The sequence below is a fragment of the Platalea leucorodia genome, assembly GCF_965183815.1.
Source record: "Platalea leucorodia genome assembly, chromosome: 14".
NCBI classification, from domain to species: domain Eukaryota; kingdom Metazoa; phylum Chordata; class Aves; order Pelecaniformes; family Threskiornithidae; genus Platalea; species Platalea leucorodia.
In genome coordinates, this window is record NC_138836.1 from 11,655,852 (window position 1) to 11,674,582 (window position 18,731).

The window sequence follows — 18,731 nt, forward strand, 5'->3', positions numbered from 1 at the left end:
TGAGCTGGGTGAGGAGGGTGCTGCAGGGACTGGGCGCCCGCGGTCACCCCGGGGTTCGTTTCACGCTGCAAATGCTGGGCAGCACGGGGGGAGGCTGGCAGCAGTGTCCCTGGGTGCTCCGCGCCCTGGGGTCACTCCTGTCCTTCGCCATCACCCCGGGGAAGCCACAGCCGGCCCGCTGTAAGGAACACCCTGTCTCGTCCCGTCCTGCCCCACCGCCTCCCCAGGGCCGGCTCCTGCCCTGCGAGGGACCTGCTCAGCCCCGGCCCAGCCCGGCGGCTCTGCAAGGCTTGGTGCATTTGCTCCTTGTTACCCATCTGGAGAAAGGGGGACAACCCCTGCCAGCCGTTCTGAGTATCATCGGAAAACCATATATCCTCTTGCTGCTTGCCCCAGTAAAGTATCAGGCACAGAGCTGGGATTAGCCTAAAACATGTAAATGAATTAAAAATAGCGTCTCAGCCCCAGGCTTGCTTGCTCCTTCTCGCGCTGGCTCACTTTCCTTGCCGGGCATCAAAGCACCCTCCAGTCCTTGCAGAGCATTTGAGTCATCCTCAGCCCTGCCAGGATAAGAAAAGAAACAAAGATACTTGGAGAGCTAGGGAATCCCACATCTCCCAACATCCCAGATCTTCTCTTGAGGTCCAATTGCTCAGCCGTCTCCTTACAAAGGTCCTCTTGGACATGAGGCCACAATGTCCTCCTGGACATCTTTACCCCAGTGAAACCTGTGACCTTGCTGGGACACAGCCTGGCAAACAGTAATCCCTGTCCTGGAGGATGCGAACTGCTCCCCGGCACTGTCGCGTGAGCTGGTGGCTTTTGAGAGAGGACAGCCTGGATCTTCAGCAAGCTGATCCAGGAGCATCCCAACAGCAGTTTCAGTCCAGCTGGGGATTTCAAACCCCACGTTTAATGCAAAACCCAGCGTCTCTCTGCCACGTACGGTGCGAACACAGAACACCCCTGGCCTCCCCTTCCCTCACCAGATGGGCACCAAATTAAGCTGGAGGCAGGTTCCACACGAACGAGATGTGAAGCATCTTTCCCCGGCCAGTGTTAACCCGTGGAGCTCTCTGCTGCAGGACACTGCCAATACTAGCAGTCTGCGTGGGCTCAGAAAGGAATCGGTCAAATTAATGACAACAAAATCCATCAGGTGACAGAGGGAGCTGCAAACCTGCGGAGGTACAAAAGGTGTTCCTGGAAGCGTGGCTGTGTGTTTGCCATTTCCATACAGTCTTTGCAAGGCACACGGAATTAGCTCAAGGCAAACCTTGGGTTTGATGGGTTCAGTCTGACCCAGAGAGCCGTTCTCGCAGCTTCAAGACAGGGCTGGGAGCACACGTACCTGCTGCGAGCCGAGGAGGAGGCTGTCCCCACAGCGGTACCCAGAGGCGATGCCCCCCGAGAAACAGGAGGGAAATTCAAGCCGCCAAGCGCTGCAGCCCGTGGCTGAGCGGCAGAAGCCAGCGCAGCGCGTCCCCGACGTCAGCTGCCCTGAGCCACGCGCTGGCACCGGAGAGGATGGAAAGGAACTGGAATCGCGTTCAACACGCCCGGTTTGCTTTCGGCACATGCAGGCAGGCAACGACGGGCTCGCATGTCCTCTGTGGTATAAAAATGGTGCTATCAGTAAAACAGAAATAGTGTTTCCTTTCTCTCTACCCTTCGTCTGTCTTATCAGGGCGGTGGGGAGGCTCTCGGTTTGCCGTGGGTTTGCAGGGTGGGAAGGGACGCCCACTGCCAAATTGGGGCTGTTTGCAGGGAAAGGCAGGAGGGAAGCGAGAAATTCCTTCCTGCCAGGAGCCCTGGAAGCGGCGCTGGGTCCTGGCCAACATCCACCCTCCTCACCCACATCCCCGCTCCCTTTGGTCTCCCCAAAGGTCACTCTCCATTAGTCACCGCAGCTTTTTGTTCAGGAAATACCAGCTGGGATGTCCTGTCCCATATGAGCAGGGCTGACCGTCGCCTCTGCCAAGCAACCACAATAGACCTTTCCCTGCAGCCCTCCGGGCCCAGCAAGTCTCCAAGAAATCTCTGGACGAAAAGACAGACAGGCTCCAAGTGCCGGGGCCAGGTCGCCCGCAGGCACTCGGCATCCCTCCTTCATCCTTCCCTGTGGTTCTCCCCCGGGCCGGGGCGTAGCGCAGAGGGGAGATGCACCGACGGGGCAAAACTGCCTCTACAGCTTCTGTGTTTTGAGAACATCTGGATGCATCACAGGAATGTGTTAAAGCGCGGGGCCAGAAAAAGCATTGCTTCTGCCGCTGAAATCGGGCGCCTTCCCCGGGGACACCCCGCCGGCTGCACGGGTGACAAACCAGGGCTGGTCTGCGGCGGCAGCAGGGACGGGTCCCCGCTGCGGCCAAGAGCAACGGAGCAGCTCGTCCCTAGGACAGGAGCAGCTCGTCCCTAGGACACGTGGGAGGGGGGAGGCCTCACGCGACTCAAAGCAGACAGCAAATGTCCCCCACGGCCTGTTCTGCCCCCAGCTCCGCGAGCGAGCTCCCCGCTGGCCCAAGACGCTATGCTCCGAGGACTCAGAATGGCTCTGCCTGTACAATGAGGATGGCTTCAAGCCCACCTTTCAGCTGTGCTTGCAACAGCCGAGGCGTACTTCGCTATTTCAGAGCAAATAGTATTTTATTATTATTGCTCTTGGAGTATTTCTGCAAACCCTGAAAGTTCAGCCACCACCCAGGCCTGGAGGTCTTAGGTGGGGCCACCCTTACACAGCTAATGCTCCAGAAACTGGCTTAGTGTGGATTCCCGAGGCTGGCCAAAAAAAAAAAAAGAAAAAAAAACACATTCAGAGAATTTCCCCATTCTGCGGCAACTCCCACCTCCCGCTTCACAGGAAACCCCAGCAGACGGCGAGTAAAAATCAAACGAGACTCACACGCAACTGGAGCAGCGATAAGAAATTTGGTTCTGATCCATACCATGGAGAAACGCAATAAAATGCCAGATTAAAGAAGCCAAAAGATTGAATGTTTGCCAAGAGGCTAAAAATAAGCCGAAGAGGGCTATATTTAAAGGCACATACTAATAAATGCCTCTGTCCTTGATTAAATAAACTGCAACTTCCAGAAAAGCACTCTCTATTTTCCAGCAGTTTGGGGGGAGCTTTGGCAGCAGGAGAATAAATATTAAGTCCAAAACTTTCAACACATTTTAAAACAACTACCTTGTGGCTGGAGCTGTGCCAGGGTCAGCGCCGTCCCTCCGACGGCAGCGGCGGCGAACCGGGGGCTGCTCGGACTGGAGCCGGAAGGTTTCCGTTCCATCGCGCCGCACGGGCCAGACGCTGCAGTTGCGCGTCCCCACGTGGCTGCAGCAGCGCTTTTCCTTCAGTGATTGACTTCATTTTGCCTTTTTACACTCATTCCTTAGAAATAAATCATCCCTTCCACGTAAACAGGGACTGGAAGTTCCCGCTACGTGGTGGCACGAGCATTTACGGGAGCGTCCACCTGCCAGGAGCCAGCCAGGACCTGGGCAGAGGGACCCTTGAGCATCTCAGCCACTCCAGCCGAGCCTTACGGGGGGACAATCACTTCAGCTCTGCGTGATAACGACTCCAGCATGCTTACGAAGAAAGTGTTTGCACAGGGAAAACTGTCCAAGACCCCTGGGTGAAAGGAAGCGTGCCAGAGCTCGCTAAACAGCACCGTGTAACTTGACAAGTAACCCCTGCTAAAACTACAGTTTATAAATACAACACACAGTGTATAAATACGAATATAAATATAAAGCGTATAAATAGAGCTCAGTCACGAGTGGGTTATCTGGGCTGGTTAAACAAAGCATTATTTAATTTCAAGATTTTATAAATACATATTTACAAAAGGAAGGTATCAATCCAAAGAGTTAAACAAATGTACAGCTCCCAAGTATTGCTACAGTACAGGGAGAGGAATCATGTTAACGCAATCCCACAATTTACAATACCCATTATTCAAAAAGAAACCACATTCTTAATTCAAAATACCTCATCCAAAGCTTACAATATCCACCGCTGCGAAAGCACAACCTGCCGTGAACAGAATTACATGACAAGAAGGAACTGACCTCTTTCATACAGCTTTTCACACAAACCACACCACTTTCTGCCATCTAAGCGAACACTGCCGGCCAACATTTCACGATCCTACAAACGGCTTTTTTTCCAGCCCACAGACTCCTGGGGGAGGACGGCTTCAGGACAGCACACTGCATGGATTCAAGAAACGTAAGCCCCCGTCGGCCCCGTTCCCCTGTGCCGAGGGGCTGGGGAGGAGACCGCAGACCACCTCACCCTGCACCCTCCCAGCCAGGGAAAAAGACCCGCGGCACCGACCGCGTGCTACTGCGCAGCGCCGACGCGACGGCAGATGGCATCGCTTTAACAGCGTTAGTCAGACTACGACTGCTCTCAGATTCGCTCTGTCTCTGAAACTGTGCCTGCAGCCTTCCTCGTAAGCCGGGTTTACCCTTGCTACGCTCTCCATACAGACGCAGGCCCACCGGTAGAAGAGGGACTTCCCATAAATCCAGGGGTTTAAGATGTTACTGGGACCTCCACGAATGCTACAGATAAATAAAAGACCGGAGCTGCTCAGAAGTCGCTCTCTGCAGTTCCCATGAGACTGCAATAATCTTCCCACCAAGCCAACAGCAACGCTTCCTTCAGACGTCCTTCGCTGCAACCACCTCAGCGCCGTTCAAATCACAGAATGAGCGAGATGCGGAGCCAAACGAGCGCTATCTAAACTTCATAACAGAAGCAGCAACGACCTCCAAGAACAAAACGCAGCAACATCCACAACTGAAACTATTTGAGGCACCAACTGCTGGAGGAGTTGGGGGAGATGTTGGATAACAGAAGGCTCGGCTTGTGCATGGTTTTTCTGAAGAAGGACGTCCAGCAATTTTCTCTTAATTCATCCAGTAGTTCTAAACCTGTATGACAGCCACCTAGGGTATTTTTTAATTCAAAGTTTAGGCAAATTAATTCTAATTAATCAAACTAAAGAAAGGACTTAAACACAAACTGCTAGTGGAAAATCGAATGTAAGTTGCTAGGAGTGTTAACCTGAAGTCTTGCACAATTTATTTACTACTTTTAATTCACACCCCACGTCTGCAGCTCCCAAATCTCACGGTCAGAGCAACATTCTCTGTTGTTCACTACTGTGAATCCGGTCTGGCTTGAGGCGTCCACCATACTCAGGATGCTGTTTGGTCCTCTTTAGCCACAGTCTGCAGATGGCAAAAAAGAAAAAAAGAGAAAAGGAGTACAGGAGAACTATGCGACTCGCTGCCATGATTCTGGGGCAAGACACTCATTTCTGCCAGAGACTGAGACTGGTCTGGGCCTTTGGTTAACCACGGCAGTGGTAAATGCATTCAAAAGCAAATCGAGCTACAGGAGAGGACACTCCAGCACGGATTGCCAAGAAAGGTTTATCAGTGTTTGAGCTTCTGATCACACTCACGACAATAACTCCAGCAAACATTTGCGAGCCTGTGGCAGCCAAACCACCTGTCCCCAGCGTCGCCTGCGTAGCACAGCCAGCCCCAGTCAGGGAAGCCGGTAAAAGCAGAAGTTAAACGACAGCCTAGAAGTGGAACAGGGGACAGTTGTGCCTACTGCTGCGGGGACTCAGCGCTGGGGCAGAAAAGGACCTGTTGAGAAGAGCTGGTTGGACGTGAGAGAGAATACAAAAGGCAGCGGCGGCCCTTTCGGCTGTGCACTGAAGCACGAGGACCAACGCAACTTCCCTCCAGATGCGTGGTTTTGTGGCTAGCACAACTTGAAGAGGAAGCAGGGCAATGAAAGGAGTAATTTAGCAACGCGTTATCCAAAAGCAGCAGAGTTTATCAAAAGCTATTTCACTCTGTGACCACTTTCACTTTGTTCCTTATTTCCAATATACCAGCCATATTCCAGTAACTTCTGTGGCACATGTCCCTGGCACCAGCAAATAATACGAGCTCACGAGATTCTGCAAACGGAACTCGATGCCAATAATTAGCAAGTTACTCTGCGACTTAACTAAGGGGGCTCAAATTCACAGGGAAATAAGGTGTGAAGGGTCCCACTGCGGAACTCTAAATAACAGCTTTTTCAGTCTTTCCTTTCATGCTGAGGCAGGAGGGAAGTTTATGGTCAGAAAGAAATATAACCGGAGGGTTTCCAAATCTTACCTGCCGCAAGAACTGCTTTCCAAGATAGTTGGTCGCCATGCTTGTCAAGTTCTTTCTACTGCCAACTTTACACCTGATATAACCATAAAGGTTGGCTCCCTGAAGCACCACTCCCATCACAACCACTGCCTAAGACACAGGAAAATAAAGTCACTAATTTACACCGCCTTACTTGTAACGTGCAAGATGTGTTACTGGGTTGAGGGAGCCAACTCACCAGCCATTTCACTTTGAAAGAAAAGAGAGCACTGAAAGCAAATATCACCCAGATCATAGGACAGGTAATTAGACCTAACCAGAAAATTCGGGACTCTGCTTCTGATGAGGTTTTACTCCCTTGTGGTGATACCTAGAAGCAGAAAGGAAATGGAGATTAACAGGCTGCTCCATTGTATAGATCCCATTGTCATTAAAAACAGTCCAGAATCTACAAGCCCCCTGTTTTTCACCTCCACACAACAGTACTGGATGCTTTCACGATCAATTTCTACATCACAAAGATCTTTCTGCAACAGAACATGTTTCCATTTAAGGGACCCTTTTGTGAATTTTCTACCAGAAACAGTGGAGGCAGCAGCATCAAATCCTCTTGGAATGCTTGGGGCTAAAAGGTTAAGTTTGGGAAACATGACATTTACTGCATGGTACAGTTACAAAGCTTAGAAACAGCCAAAGGGGTAATGTTTTCTTCCTCCAAATCACTGCAAAAACAAGTAGAATTTCACTAATCCTAGCACTGGCAGAACTAAATATTGATACTCTTAGGCATCAAAGTAGGGTCATTTTTTCTTTACACACAAACTGATTCACACAACGCTGTTGATTTTAGAAAGTCTTCACAGAGCAGAAGATCCCAAGCAAGCACTCCTGCCTAAAAAAGTTTAAAAATCTGGACTGGGTTCACAACTTACGGGTAAATTTGCAGCATCACCAGCAGTTCAGCTACCTTTCCGCCCCTCCCTCAGTACGCTCGGGCTTTTCTGAACTAGCACCGGTTTGAGAAAGCATGTGCCTGTAGTGCGTGCACAAACTCAGCTGGAGAAAGGTTTAGGTTCAAGTCCCTACACCACTACAGACCTCCCATGCGATCGAGGAAATGACCTTTACCTCACTCCAGATCTGCGAGCCATTAGCTCCACACACACAGAGATAAGAGACAGGGATCAAAAGGGTAAATATGTGACGTGTTGTGAGGTGCCTGACAGATGGGATGCTAGAGATCACGAACACAAAGGCAAAGCAACAGCCGTGACAAACGCTATACGTTTCTTCCTACTTCCGAGAGTTTTCTATAGGAGATAAAAGCTACGTCAGCTGTTCCAAGTTCACACCAGAAAACTTGTAGGTTACTGAGGTGACATGGGAACCTTTACTGCATTTTATGTGGAACTTTTAGGTTACTTACATTAAGCCAGGTCAATACATCATGAGAATTTTTCAATAATTCAACAATCAAAAAGCTCATTCAGCAGCCTACGTGGAACAGGCCCGTGGTTACAGATCTGTGGCTGGAAGTAAATGTCTACGTTGTGTAATCTACCATCACAAGCATAACCGCCAATTAATAGGGGTTTCATAAAACAGAGACAATTAAAAGAGAAGGAAAAAAAAAAAAAAAAAAAAAGAAAAAATTTACCTTCCTGGCTTCAAATACCCAGTGACTTCTACCATCATCATCCACCTGGTTCCACCAGCGAAGGCCAACCATCAATCGCCCCGTGACATTCTGAAATAGAAGAAAAGCAATGAGCTTTATATCTTCTGCTAAAAGAAACCATTTGCCAAAGTTCAACTGTTTGGATTGCTATTTTCAACAGTGCTCATTTGCCTCACATTTGGGAAAACAAGATTACACGGCTCTCATGTCCACAACAATCTATCTTCTGGTATGTTCAGCAAAATAACAAATTATTGTAATAATATAAATTGCGGTGTATTTCTGGTGATTCAAGTGTGATCTGATAACAAAGCCTGTGCTGCTTTAAAAGGAAGTCTAATATATGTTCTCCATTTGATTTTCAAAAAGAAGTCAGGTACACAGAGCTTTAAGAACTGTTATTTCATTAACACTTTGTAATACATCCCAGTACTTGAAGGTATCTTGGGTATCATTTTGGCACAAAGTTACTGTGTTTTGTGACATAAATATCACTCTCTTCAATTATTCTTACATTGCAAGACAAAAATAACAAAAAGCGTAAGAGGAACTTACCTTCACAGCCCAAAAGTCGCACGACAAGAGGAGGATAATTGTCACCATGCAGGCAATAAAGCTGCTAGTTAAGAGCTCACAGAGCAGATAGACAACTATCGCACTGACTCGGAAGAATAAGTGGAAAAATGATGCCACTGGATGCCTGGAACGAAGTACAGTACAGTCACAGCTCTTTCAGACAAGACTGAAGTGATTTCAGAGAAATGACATTGCCGAGGCGATCTCCCGCCAACGCACAGGATAAGGATCAGCATCGTAACATGAACCCAGTGTGCAGCAACTGCTGAAAATACGGGAAATAAACTGACTAGAAGCTCATCATAAGGAGACACGTTCAACACGCAGCAATATCCCACGTGTAGAAGGAGTCTGGGGTGGAAGGGGACAGGGATTTTTACCTAGTGTTCCATGTAAGGCAATTTTTATGGGGTAAATTTAAAAAGGTTCTGACAGAGGAGTTCTTTCTCTGAAGGAAAGATCACATTTGTCAACACAGCAGACTTGCCCTTCTGTCTGATTTCTGCCGTTCCCAGGCCAGAAACGTGCAGTACAGAGCCAGGGGCAGCACAGCACCTGCGTACGGACGCTGCTCTGTGGCAGGAGTTTGGGCAGAAGGAGGCGGCTGGACCAACTACGCCAGGACACGGCAGGCAGCAGGGCAGCACCAAACATACTCGAGAAGAAAGACTGGGGAAGAGATAACGGCCGAGCCCAGAACCGCACGGTGAGAACCTCCCGTTACACAGCCATTGTACCAATGCGGACCCCTTACGCACAGAAAGACAAACACGTACGAAATGCGAGGGCACCCAGGGGCAGGAAGGCACAGATCTACAAATTCCAGTTGAGCTTCTGGAAGTGGCACTCTCAGTTATCTAGAAGTTACTCTCCATTACCTCTAACCAAATAAAGAAGGTATTTGCCATTCCTGATTTTGATGTAAGACGGCAGTCCTTCCTTCCTCAGGCTTCTGCCTAGAGCTCATCTAGAAACTCTCTCTATGGCCACTGACCTTATTTTTGACTTTTTTGATCTCCTGGATACATCGTCGTCTGCATCAAAGAGAGAAACATCCTCAATGTCATCACTGCTGTCCTAAAGCGGGGAACAGATGCAAAGAGTTACATGGGAAAAAAGAACCTGTTTTCAGCTTCAAGCGGGGACAGTTTTGATTACCCAGAATATTATGATGGCACCTTAAGATCAAAATGAATTTGGGAAGAATGTGACTATTTAATCACATACAAAAGAAAAAAATGCAGTAATTGGATTCTGTTCTATTATATGCTTTGATTTGTGCTTTGTGAAACCTACATAAACTCACAGTATGAGTCCGAGGCTCCCTTCTGCACCCAGACAGTTAACTTCACAGTGTAGCCTAGGGTCCTTTATACTTCAGTCCTCTTAGAGAACTTACTACCTTGAAAAAAGCTATTCCTATGTCAGGCAACAGGTTCACACCCTCCTGCATTTTAGAATCATAGAATCGTTTAGGTTGGAAAAGACCTTTAAGATCATCAAGTCCAACCGTTAACCCAGCACTGCCAAGTTCACCACTAACCCATGTCCTCGAGCACCACGTCTACACAGCTTTTAAATCCCCCCAGGGATGGGGACCCAACCCCTGCCCTGGGCAGCCTGGGCCAGGGCCTGGCAGCCCTTTTGGGGAAGAAGTTTTTCCCAATACCCAACCCAACCCTGCCCTGGCGCAGCTTGAGGCCGTTCCCTCTCGTCCCATCGCTTGTTCCTGGGGAAAAGAGTCCGACCCCCCCGGCTCCAGCCTCCTTTCAGGCCGTTGCAGAGAGCGATGAGGGCTCCCCTCAGCCTCCTCTTCTCCAGGCTGAGCCCCCCCAGCCGCTCCTCCCCAGCCCTGTGCTCCAGCCCCTGCCCCAGCCTCGCTGCCCTGCTCTGGCCACGCTCCAGCCCCTCCGTGGCCGCCTTGGGGTGAGGGCCCAGCGCTGAGCACAGCACCCGAGGGGCGGAGGCGGCCCCCCGGGAAGCGGTTGCGGCGGGAGCCGGCCATGGTAACAGCGACGCAGCACGCGCTGGTGACGGAAGCAGAACTATCCCCGCGGACAGGCCACGTCTCTGCCGCGTGCCCTGCGCGGACGTGACACAACAGCACCGGCGGTGCCGGGAAGCCCCTTCCCTGGAGCCGGGCCCCGGGGGCCGCCAGCCGCCACGCCCGAGGCCAGCGCTACGGAACATCCAACCGCCCCGGCCCGGAGCTCTCGCCGGGTCCCGATCGATGCCGGGCGGGTTCCGCCGCGTTGCGGGCCCCCGGCGCGCAGCCCCGGGCGCTGCAGCCCACGACGGCAGAAAGCCCCCGTCTGCCTCGCACGCCCCGCGCGCGGCCGCGGCCGCCGCGGCCCGGCCGCCTCACCTGCCGGAGCATGGCGGGAGCCCCCTCACTTCCGCCTGCCGCGCCGCGTCACCGCCGCGGGCCAATCACGGGACGCACCGCCCCGCGCCTCCCCTCCCGCGCGTGCGCGCTGGGGGCACGGAGCGTGAGACGTGGCCGCGCCGCTCCGCCCCCCCGCGGTGATGTCACGGTGGCGTCAGCGGCCGCTCCCGCCCGGCGCGGCCGCGGCCCGGCAGCGGGGCCCCGGGGGGTGCCGTAGGGGGTCGGAAGAGGCCCGTTAGCACGGCGCTGCCACGGGCACCGCTGCGCCACAGAGCGGCCTGAGCGGGAAGGGACCCCCGAGGATCATCGAGTCCCGTTCCTGCCCTGCATGGGGCAACCCCAGGATTCAGCCGTGTGGCTGAGGGCGTCGTCCAAATGCTTCTTCAGTGTCGTCAGGCTTGGCGCCGTGGCTGCCTGCCGGGGAGCCGGGCTCCACCACCCTCTGGGTGAGGCACCTTTTCCTGATGTCCAACCCAAACCCGCCCCGGCAGGCAGCCCCTGCGCTTCCCTCGGGTCCTGTCGCTGGCCACCAGGGAGAAGGGGTCCGCGCCTGCGCCTCCTCTTCCCCCTGCGAGGAAGCTGCAGACCGCGATGAGGTCTCCCCTCAGTCTCCTCTTCCCCAGGCTGAGCAGACCAAGTGACTTCGGCCGCTCCTCGTACGGCTTCCCCTCTAAGCCCTTGACCATCTTCATGGCTCTCCTCTGGACGCTCTCCAGTAGCTTCGTATCCTTTTTGTGCTGTGGGGCCCAGAACTGCACGCAGTGCTCAAGGTGAGGCCACACCGGTGCAGAACAGAGCAGGACCATCCCCTCCCTCGACCGGCTGGCGATGCAGCGCTTGATGCACCCCGGGACACGGCCCTCCTGGCTGCCAGGGCTCACTGCTGGCTCATGTTCAACTTGCCATCGACCAGAACCCCCAGATCCCTCTCCGCGGGGCTGCTCTCCAGCCTCTTGTTCCCCAGTCTGTCTGTACATCCAGGGTCGCCACGTCCCAGGTGCAAAATCCAGCACTTGACCTTGTTAAACTTCATACGGTTGGTGATTGCCCAGCTCTCTAATTTGTCCAGATCTCTCTGCAGGGCCTCTCTGCTCTCAAGAGTGTCAACGGCTCCTCCCAATTTTGTGTCATCGGCAAACTGTGATAACAAACCTTCAAGTCCTGCATCCAAGTAATTTATGAAGACATTAAAGAGCACTGGCCCCAAGATGGATCCCTGCGGAACCCCGCCAATGACTGGTTGCCAGCCCGATGTAACCCCATTTACTGTAACCCTTTGTGCCCGACCTGTCAGCCAATTGCTCACCCATTGCATTATGTGTTTATCCGGACGTTTTGTCCAGGAGGATACTGTGAGAGACATTATCGAAAGCTTTACTGAAGTCCAGAAAGATTATATTGACTGGCTTCCCCTGGTCAACTAGATGAGTAACCTTGTCATAGAAGGAGATCAAGTTTGTCAAGTAGGACTTTCCCCTCATGAATCCGTGCTGGCTGGGACCAATGACTGCTTTGTCTTTCAGGTGTTTTTCAATAACTCCCAGAATAATCTTCTCCATGATTTTGCCAGGCACAGAGGTGAGACTGACAGGCCTGTAGTTACCAGGGTCATCCCTGTTGCCCTTCCTGAAGACTGGGACAACGTTTCCGAGCTTCCAGTCAACTGGGACCTCCCCAGATTCCCAAGAGCATTGAAAAATCATTGAGAGAGGTCTCGCTATGATATCAGCCAGCTCTTTAGGTATGAATCCCATCGAGCCCCATTGACTTATAGGGATCCAGCTGGAGCAGCAAATCCCGCACAAGTTCAGGGTTGGTTGGGAGTTTGTCATTCTTGCAGTCATGGTTCTCTAGCCCAGGGCTCTGGGGGTCCCAGAGCCTATCATCAGTGTTGAAGACCGAGGCGAAGAAAACCATGTGCCTAAGCACCACATCTACCCATCTTTTAAATACCCCCAGGGATGGGGACTCAGCCCCTGCCCTGGGCAGCCTGGGCCAGGGCCTGGCAGCCCTTTCGGTGAAGAAGTTTTTCCTAACACCCAACCTAAACCTGCCCTGGCACAGCTTGAGGCCCTTTCCTCTCATCGTATCGCTTGTTACTGGGGAGAAGAGACTGACACCCCCCCCGGCTCCAGCCTCCTTTCGGGTGGTTGTAGAGAGCGATGAGGTCTCCCCTCAGCCCCTCTTCTCCAGGCGATCAGCCCCACCAGCTCCACAAAGTGGGAACACATAACATCCAGACTTGATGTCCGGTGGAGTCAGTCCGAGGGAGAGCTTTATCAGTGGCTTTTCCCAAGCCTCACCTTTCCGGATCTGTAACATACTTGAAGCACGTCCATTGAGGAGCACACACCATTGCAAAGCTGGATTTCGGGTTTTTAGCCGCCCTCTTCGCTCACACAGGGCAGGCGAGTGGCCATGTCGACTAACACCAACTGGTACTGTTGAAGGTTGATTTAGGAATTTAGAATAGTCTGATTATTTTGTGTAAGATGTACCTTGTAGTTAACAAGCTAAACAATTAGGCCTTGAAGAGACAGTTAATCAAGATGTTTTAAGGAGGGTTTGTGTGCATTGCCAACTTGGCAAAAGCAGCCATATATCCTTATTTCGTATAACTGTAAGTTTAAATACAAGCATATGGTCTGGGGTGAGGATGGCCATCCTTGAAGCTGTCAGCAATGATTAGTTGAGAAACTCCTAATCAGGAACCGACCCTGAACATCCCGGAGACTTGATTAATACATTTAGCTTTGAGTTGTCAGCAGGAAAGGCAGATAACTGTGAATTACCCTCATTATAATACTAAAAATCACACCCACTGCTGTGAGACCCTAGCCCAAATGAGGAGACCCTCACCCCTTGAGCACGCGTAGTATAAAAAGGTTGTACTGTCTCTTTAAATGAAAGCAAGAAACTCAAAAAACAGTTGTATAAGTGGAGGTTATCACTAAACTTGGCTGATAAACTTGACTGATCTCTAAACTTGACTGATAGGTTAATGGTTGGACTCGATGATCTTAAGGGTCTTTTCCAACCTTAACGATTCTATGATTCTAATTGCTGATGCTGCCTTTTGTATAGGACTGTACGATCAAGACGGTGTGCTTGATTTGTGGGAAACCACCAAGCACCCAGGATTGCACAAACCTGAAATAAATAAGCAATGTCTCTCCCGAGCGTGTGACGATCGGCTTGTTGCACACCGGGTAACGGATCTGCTTTTTGGACAGCAGTACCTTCTGCGAGAGCTGCCCACGGCACCCAGCTCTCACTGCGCTGCGCCTCTTCCTGAGTGGCTCAATCATAAAATCTCTGCTCCAGGCATAAGTCAAAAAAAAAAAAAAAAAAAATCAAACTGAGTGTCCAGAAAATGCAATAGAAAAAGCTCAAACTATAACAACACCCTCAGATCAGTATTTTTAGAACATGAGGAAAGACTGAGCAGCCGCGCTGAAAAGAAAAGGGAAGCTTTAAGCTTCACTTTTTACAAACTCTACAGGAAGGCATGGAGCTTGCTGGAAAAAAGTGCAAGTTGACGGCTCCCTGATTTTAAAATTGCTCATTACAGCGATTGCATGAGTGTATGCGAGGAGCGAAACCCAAGGATCCGTCAGCAGCTGTGGGCTCACTCGCGCTCCAAGGAAACCATCTGCAAACAGCTCATCTGAAACACGCTGCCCAACGTTTCATGGATGTGAACAATTTAGTCAGAAAACATTCGTTAGGGAAGAAATGAGTGAATTCCCACTTCTTTTATAAAGGAAGATGACAAAGTTAACGATACGGTTATTCCTTCCAGTTGTTCTTCCCTCTGTTTTGACAAGCGCAAAGGAACAAAGAGGTTGCCTTGCAATGAGGCACGACATCGTTTTATTATTTGCCGCCTATTTGAAGGATGATTACTTGATCCTGTTTGAAGCAAAAAGGGTCTCTCCCTGTCTGGATCACTCTTACCGTGGCCGATTCCAGCCGTAACTGCTTACCGGGTGGATCTGGCAGCTGCTGAATCCTTGAGGGACTATGTGTTTAGTTCAGATTTCGTTATTTTGGGGACTAGCTCATCCTTTTGTGTATCCATATGCCTTAAAAGAGATTTCAGACCTGTAAGACTATGATCTCTATAGCAAGCCGTACATCAAAGCAAAGATGTAGAACTCCAGAGCTTTTTAAGGACAAAAAAGTCTCTAACTGGGCTGACCCAGGAGTACTTTGAGCTGTTTTGGTACCTCATCTGCTTCACGCCTCCCACACGCTGCTGGGAGAGGGGAGAGCAAGCAAGGGGGGCCCGCGTGAGCTCTCCTTTAGCACTAGCACGTGGCAATAGCAACAGTCCCTAGCTGGTAGTTAAAAATGTCTAAAGCAATGGTGTGGAAGCATATGAAGTGCTGGTACCAACGATGCATTCTCGTTGGACAATCTTCCCTGTGGTTTCTTTACAAAAATCTAAAAGCTGGTTGTGGCGTGAGAGATATTGCAGAAATTACTGTTAGTGCCGCTGCCACGCAGTCAATACATTGTTATTGTTGGAGAAGCGGAAATTTCTCGGGACCTCTGAAGATACACAGCACCCCTGCCTGACCTTTATGTTAAACTATCAAAAAGTAAAACAAAACAAAAAAAGTCAACCAAAAATTCTACTGAAGAAACTCTGAAGGAAACAGTCACCCGTTTGGGTTTTTTTTTTCCTTTTTTTTTTAAAGCACATGGCCAAACATTTGCTTTGAGGACAAAGAAAAAAAATATTAGTAGTACTTTATGCTGTATTATTTTGTGATCAATACAGCATTTTCACACACAGCATTTCCTCCCGGATGACCCCAAGGTGCTGTTCGATGCCGGGGACAGGACACGCTCCGAGCTGGGGAGAGGTCTCTGCTGCTTTCACCTTGTTCAGGCGTTGGTGTCGGACGCAGCTCGCTGCGGCCCTCCGGCATTCCCACCCACCGGTACCTGTTGGGGTGCGGCGAAGCATCAGGCTCTTGTGTCCCCAGAACGCAGCTGGGGCCCCGGACCCCGCAGTTAGACCATCCAGGAGGAAGACCAAAGCACGGAGCTGCGGGTACAGGGAAGACCCCCAGACATGCAGACTGCAACCCCGGGCTCAGATTCACCCACGCTCCACGGTTAATATCGCCGTGCGCTTATAAAGAGCTCTGGTATCTGCTAGCGCCGTAAGTGACACAGCCCTTCCTCTCATGACTTTCTCAAAAGCTGTACTGGATTCAAATTAACACTTTATTTCTATATAACACCTGAAAAAACACAGCAGAGAGGCACCATAGAAATAAGTGTATTATGCACCAAGTCAGAAGACTTCATGTTCATCATGTAAAGGCCTGGCTGTTTAATGGTCTTTCTCATACATCTTTAATTTTTTATTTTGTATCTTTTTAATTTAGAAAGGGCAGATGTAGACATTATTTTAGAGTAGAATCACCGCTATCTTAAGTCTGGCATACACGATCTAATCTCATGGGGTGTGATCCAGCCACGAACAAGTAAAACGTCCTTTCTCTTCAATACTGCCTGCATACAGTTTTGTTTTCACATCAATTTAAAGACAATATTAAAAAATCCATTTTGTTTACCTAGTTAACAAGTACACTTGCAATGCTTACTTAAGTCAGCGTGCCATTTCACAGGCAATCCAAAGCTGCTGCTGATAAATAACAATACTGTATAAAAACTTAATTTACTTTTTATATCTCTGCTGTTGCCTCTTTTTAAGACTGTCTTGCTCCTTTTGTCTTCACCGTGTGAAGCATCGGGCACCATTCCTCTGCTTGAAACACAAACACTTCTAGCTATAAGCAACACTCAGGTAAAGGCACGTTTTGTTCGGAAACGCCTGTCGAGCTATACAGACAAAATTGCGGTGACATCAGTACGGTATCATCACATCAGGATCATATTGTCAACACTTTGTGGATGACAAGCGCAACGCTAACGGCACCTAGTTCCAACAAAACTCTCTCGAAACCATCTTGCCGCCACCCTCTCTGGCTTTCTCTCTGCTTGCAGGGGCCTCACGCCCTGCACACCACCAGTGCTGCCCACGGCACCCCCAGGCCGTCACCCCTGCACGCCCGGAGGCCAGGTGCACAGAAAGGTCAATTTAATTCAGAAGTGAATTGGTAAGATAGTAAAACAACCTCCTCTTAGTTACCTTCATAAGTGACTTCAGGGACTGTGTATGGCGTCTTCCCAAAAGTTAATTCCCTTCCAATGCATCTCTGACGCCCGGCTCCCAGCTTTGCATCCGCTGTGCGGAGCTAAAGCCGATCGCAGAAGGACGTGGTCCAGCTCTGCCTCTGTAGGTAATTTCACACCACCTCTGGTGGCTGTAGCATCTTGCAAGCGCCTGAGGACCCACACCTGCAGGGCGATGCTGATTTATTGGCTCCAAATCGGAAGACAACACTCTAATCCTCCTCACTTCAGCATGACTAAAAAGGCATCGGCCTTTCCGTGATGCCTTTCTACCAGGCTCCCTCTATTAGATGCTTTTTTCCAGAGGGGTTGTGCCAAAAGGCCTCTGGCTGCAGCTGCGCTTACGCCAGATTTCTTGTGAGAAAGTGCCATCCCGTGGCTAAGCGGGAAATCCTTGCAGCTTCGTGTCTCAAAACGAACATCGGGCAAAGCCACCTCAGACAGCTGTAATCCATGTCTCCTAGCACAGACGTGCTGCAATAAGGCCAACTGCCGACCTCCCACCCTCGCTCACCCCCAGCCTGCACAGCATCTCAGCAGCAAATCTGAATTACAACAGTCCAGCTCCCACATCTTCATTAGTTTCTGGCTTCCTCACAGTTTTACATGGACACTTAGTTTTTATTACCTGTTCATTATTATTCTTTGGGGGACAACTGTTGTTATTTTTCACTGTTAGCAAGGTCTGGCTTAATCCCAGGGTTTGGAAGTTGAAGATGACATTAAAATAAACGAACCAAAACTAATCGCCACCCTACTGTATGGAGAGTTTCACAGACTTTCACCTCAAACCAGGACTGCTGCTTGACGTGAGGGTGGGCAGGAGCGCCCTGCCTCAAGCCTCTAATGCAAGAGAGCAACAGAGAGAGATCAGGCACCCTGGCCCAGACACTCAAAGTTGGACAGCTAGAGAGGTTTTCATCTTCCCAACTCAAGCCAATTTAAGTCCTGAGCGTTAGTGGAAATCAAGTACAGGTAGGCATTTTATGTGCAAAAACAGAGAAAGGGAAACGGCTACCTTTATTTTTCATTTAATACAAATTAAATTTTAAGCTGCTTTGCAGCTGGGTGGCCCCAGCATGTCCTGGTACCTGGGGCTGCTCCTCCCCAGGGCCAGGACTTGGCACTTCCCCTGGCTGAACTTCTCCAGGTCTTGACAGGACAAGGGGCAATGGTTTTAAACTAAAGGAGGGGAGATTTAGACTAAACACAAGGTAAAAATTTTTCACGATGAGGACGGTGAAACACTGGCAGGGGTTGCCCAGAGAGGTGCGAGCTGCCCCATCCCTGGAAACGTTCAAGGCCAGGCTGGCCGGGGCTGTGAGCAACCTGATCTGGGTGAAGATGTCCCTGCCCATGGCAGGGGGATGGACGGGATGGGCTTGAAAGGTCCCTGCCAGCCCAAAGCGCTCTGTGATTCTTTCTCAGCCCATCTCTCCAGCCCGTCCAGGTCCCTCGACAGCAGCACGACCCTCTGGAGCATCGACCACTCCTCCCGGTTTGGTGCCATCTGCCAACTCACTGAGGGTGCACCCTGCCCCATTGTCCACATCATTAATTAATGAAGACATTAAACAAAATCAGACCCAGTATTGACCCGTGGGTTACACTGGTAGTTACTGGCCTCCAACTAGACCTCGTGCAGCTGGTCACCACCCTCTGGGCACAGCTGCTCAGCCAGTTTTCAGTCCACACTTCTTCAGCTTA

General features: G+C 50.5%; 1 protein-coding gene across 3 annotated transcripts; it reads right to left on the bottom strand.

The window, feature by feature from the left end:
- Positions 1-3,801: 3,801 nt before the first annotated feature.
- Positions 3,802-10,883, bottom strand: LOC309597370 (Golgi apparatus membrane protein TVP23 homolog B-like). Of its 3 annotated transcripts, XM_082326676.1 has the most exons (7): positions 10,791-10,883; positions 9,420-9,502; positions 8,405-8,549; positions 7,829-7,918; positions 6,410-6,541; positions 6,193-6,321; positions 3,803-5,244 (listed from the first exon to the last, which is right to left on the bottom strand). In XM_082326676.1, the coding sequence occupies exons 1-7, from the start codon at positions 10,800-10,802 to the stop codon at positions 5,212-5,214; spliced, it is 624 nt and encodes a 207-aa protein (XP_082182802.1). In that variant the 5' UTR covers positions 10,803-10,883; the 3' UTR covers positions 3,803-5,211. The 3 variants fall into 3 exon arrangements, with proteins under 3 accessions (XP_082182804.1, XP_082182803.1, XP_082182802.1); XM_082326678.1 differs by lacking the exon at positions 10,791-10,883 and having other exon boundaries at positions 3,802-5,244; positions 8,405-8,690; positions 9,420-9,504; XM_082326677.1 differs by lacking the exons at positions 9,420-9,502; positions 10,791-10,883 and adding an exon at positions 8,806-9,398 and having other exon boundaries at positions 3,802-5,244; positions 8,405-8,690.
- Positions 10,884-18,731: the final 7,848 nt, after the last annotated feature.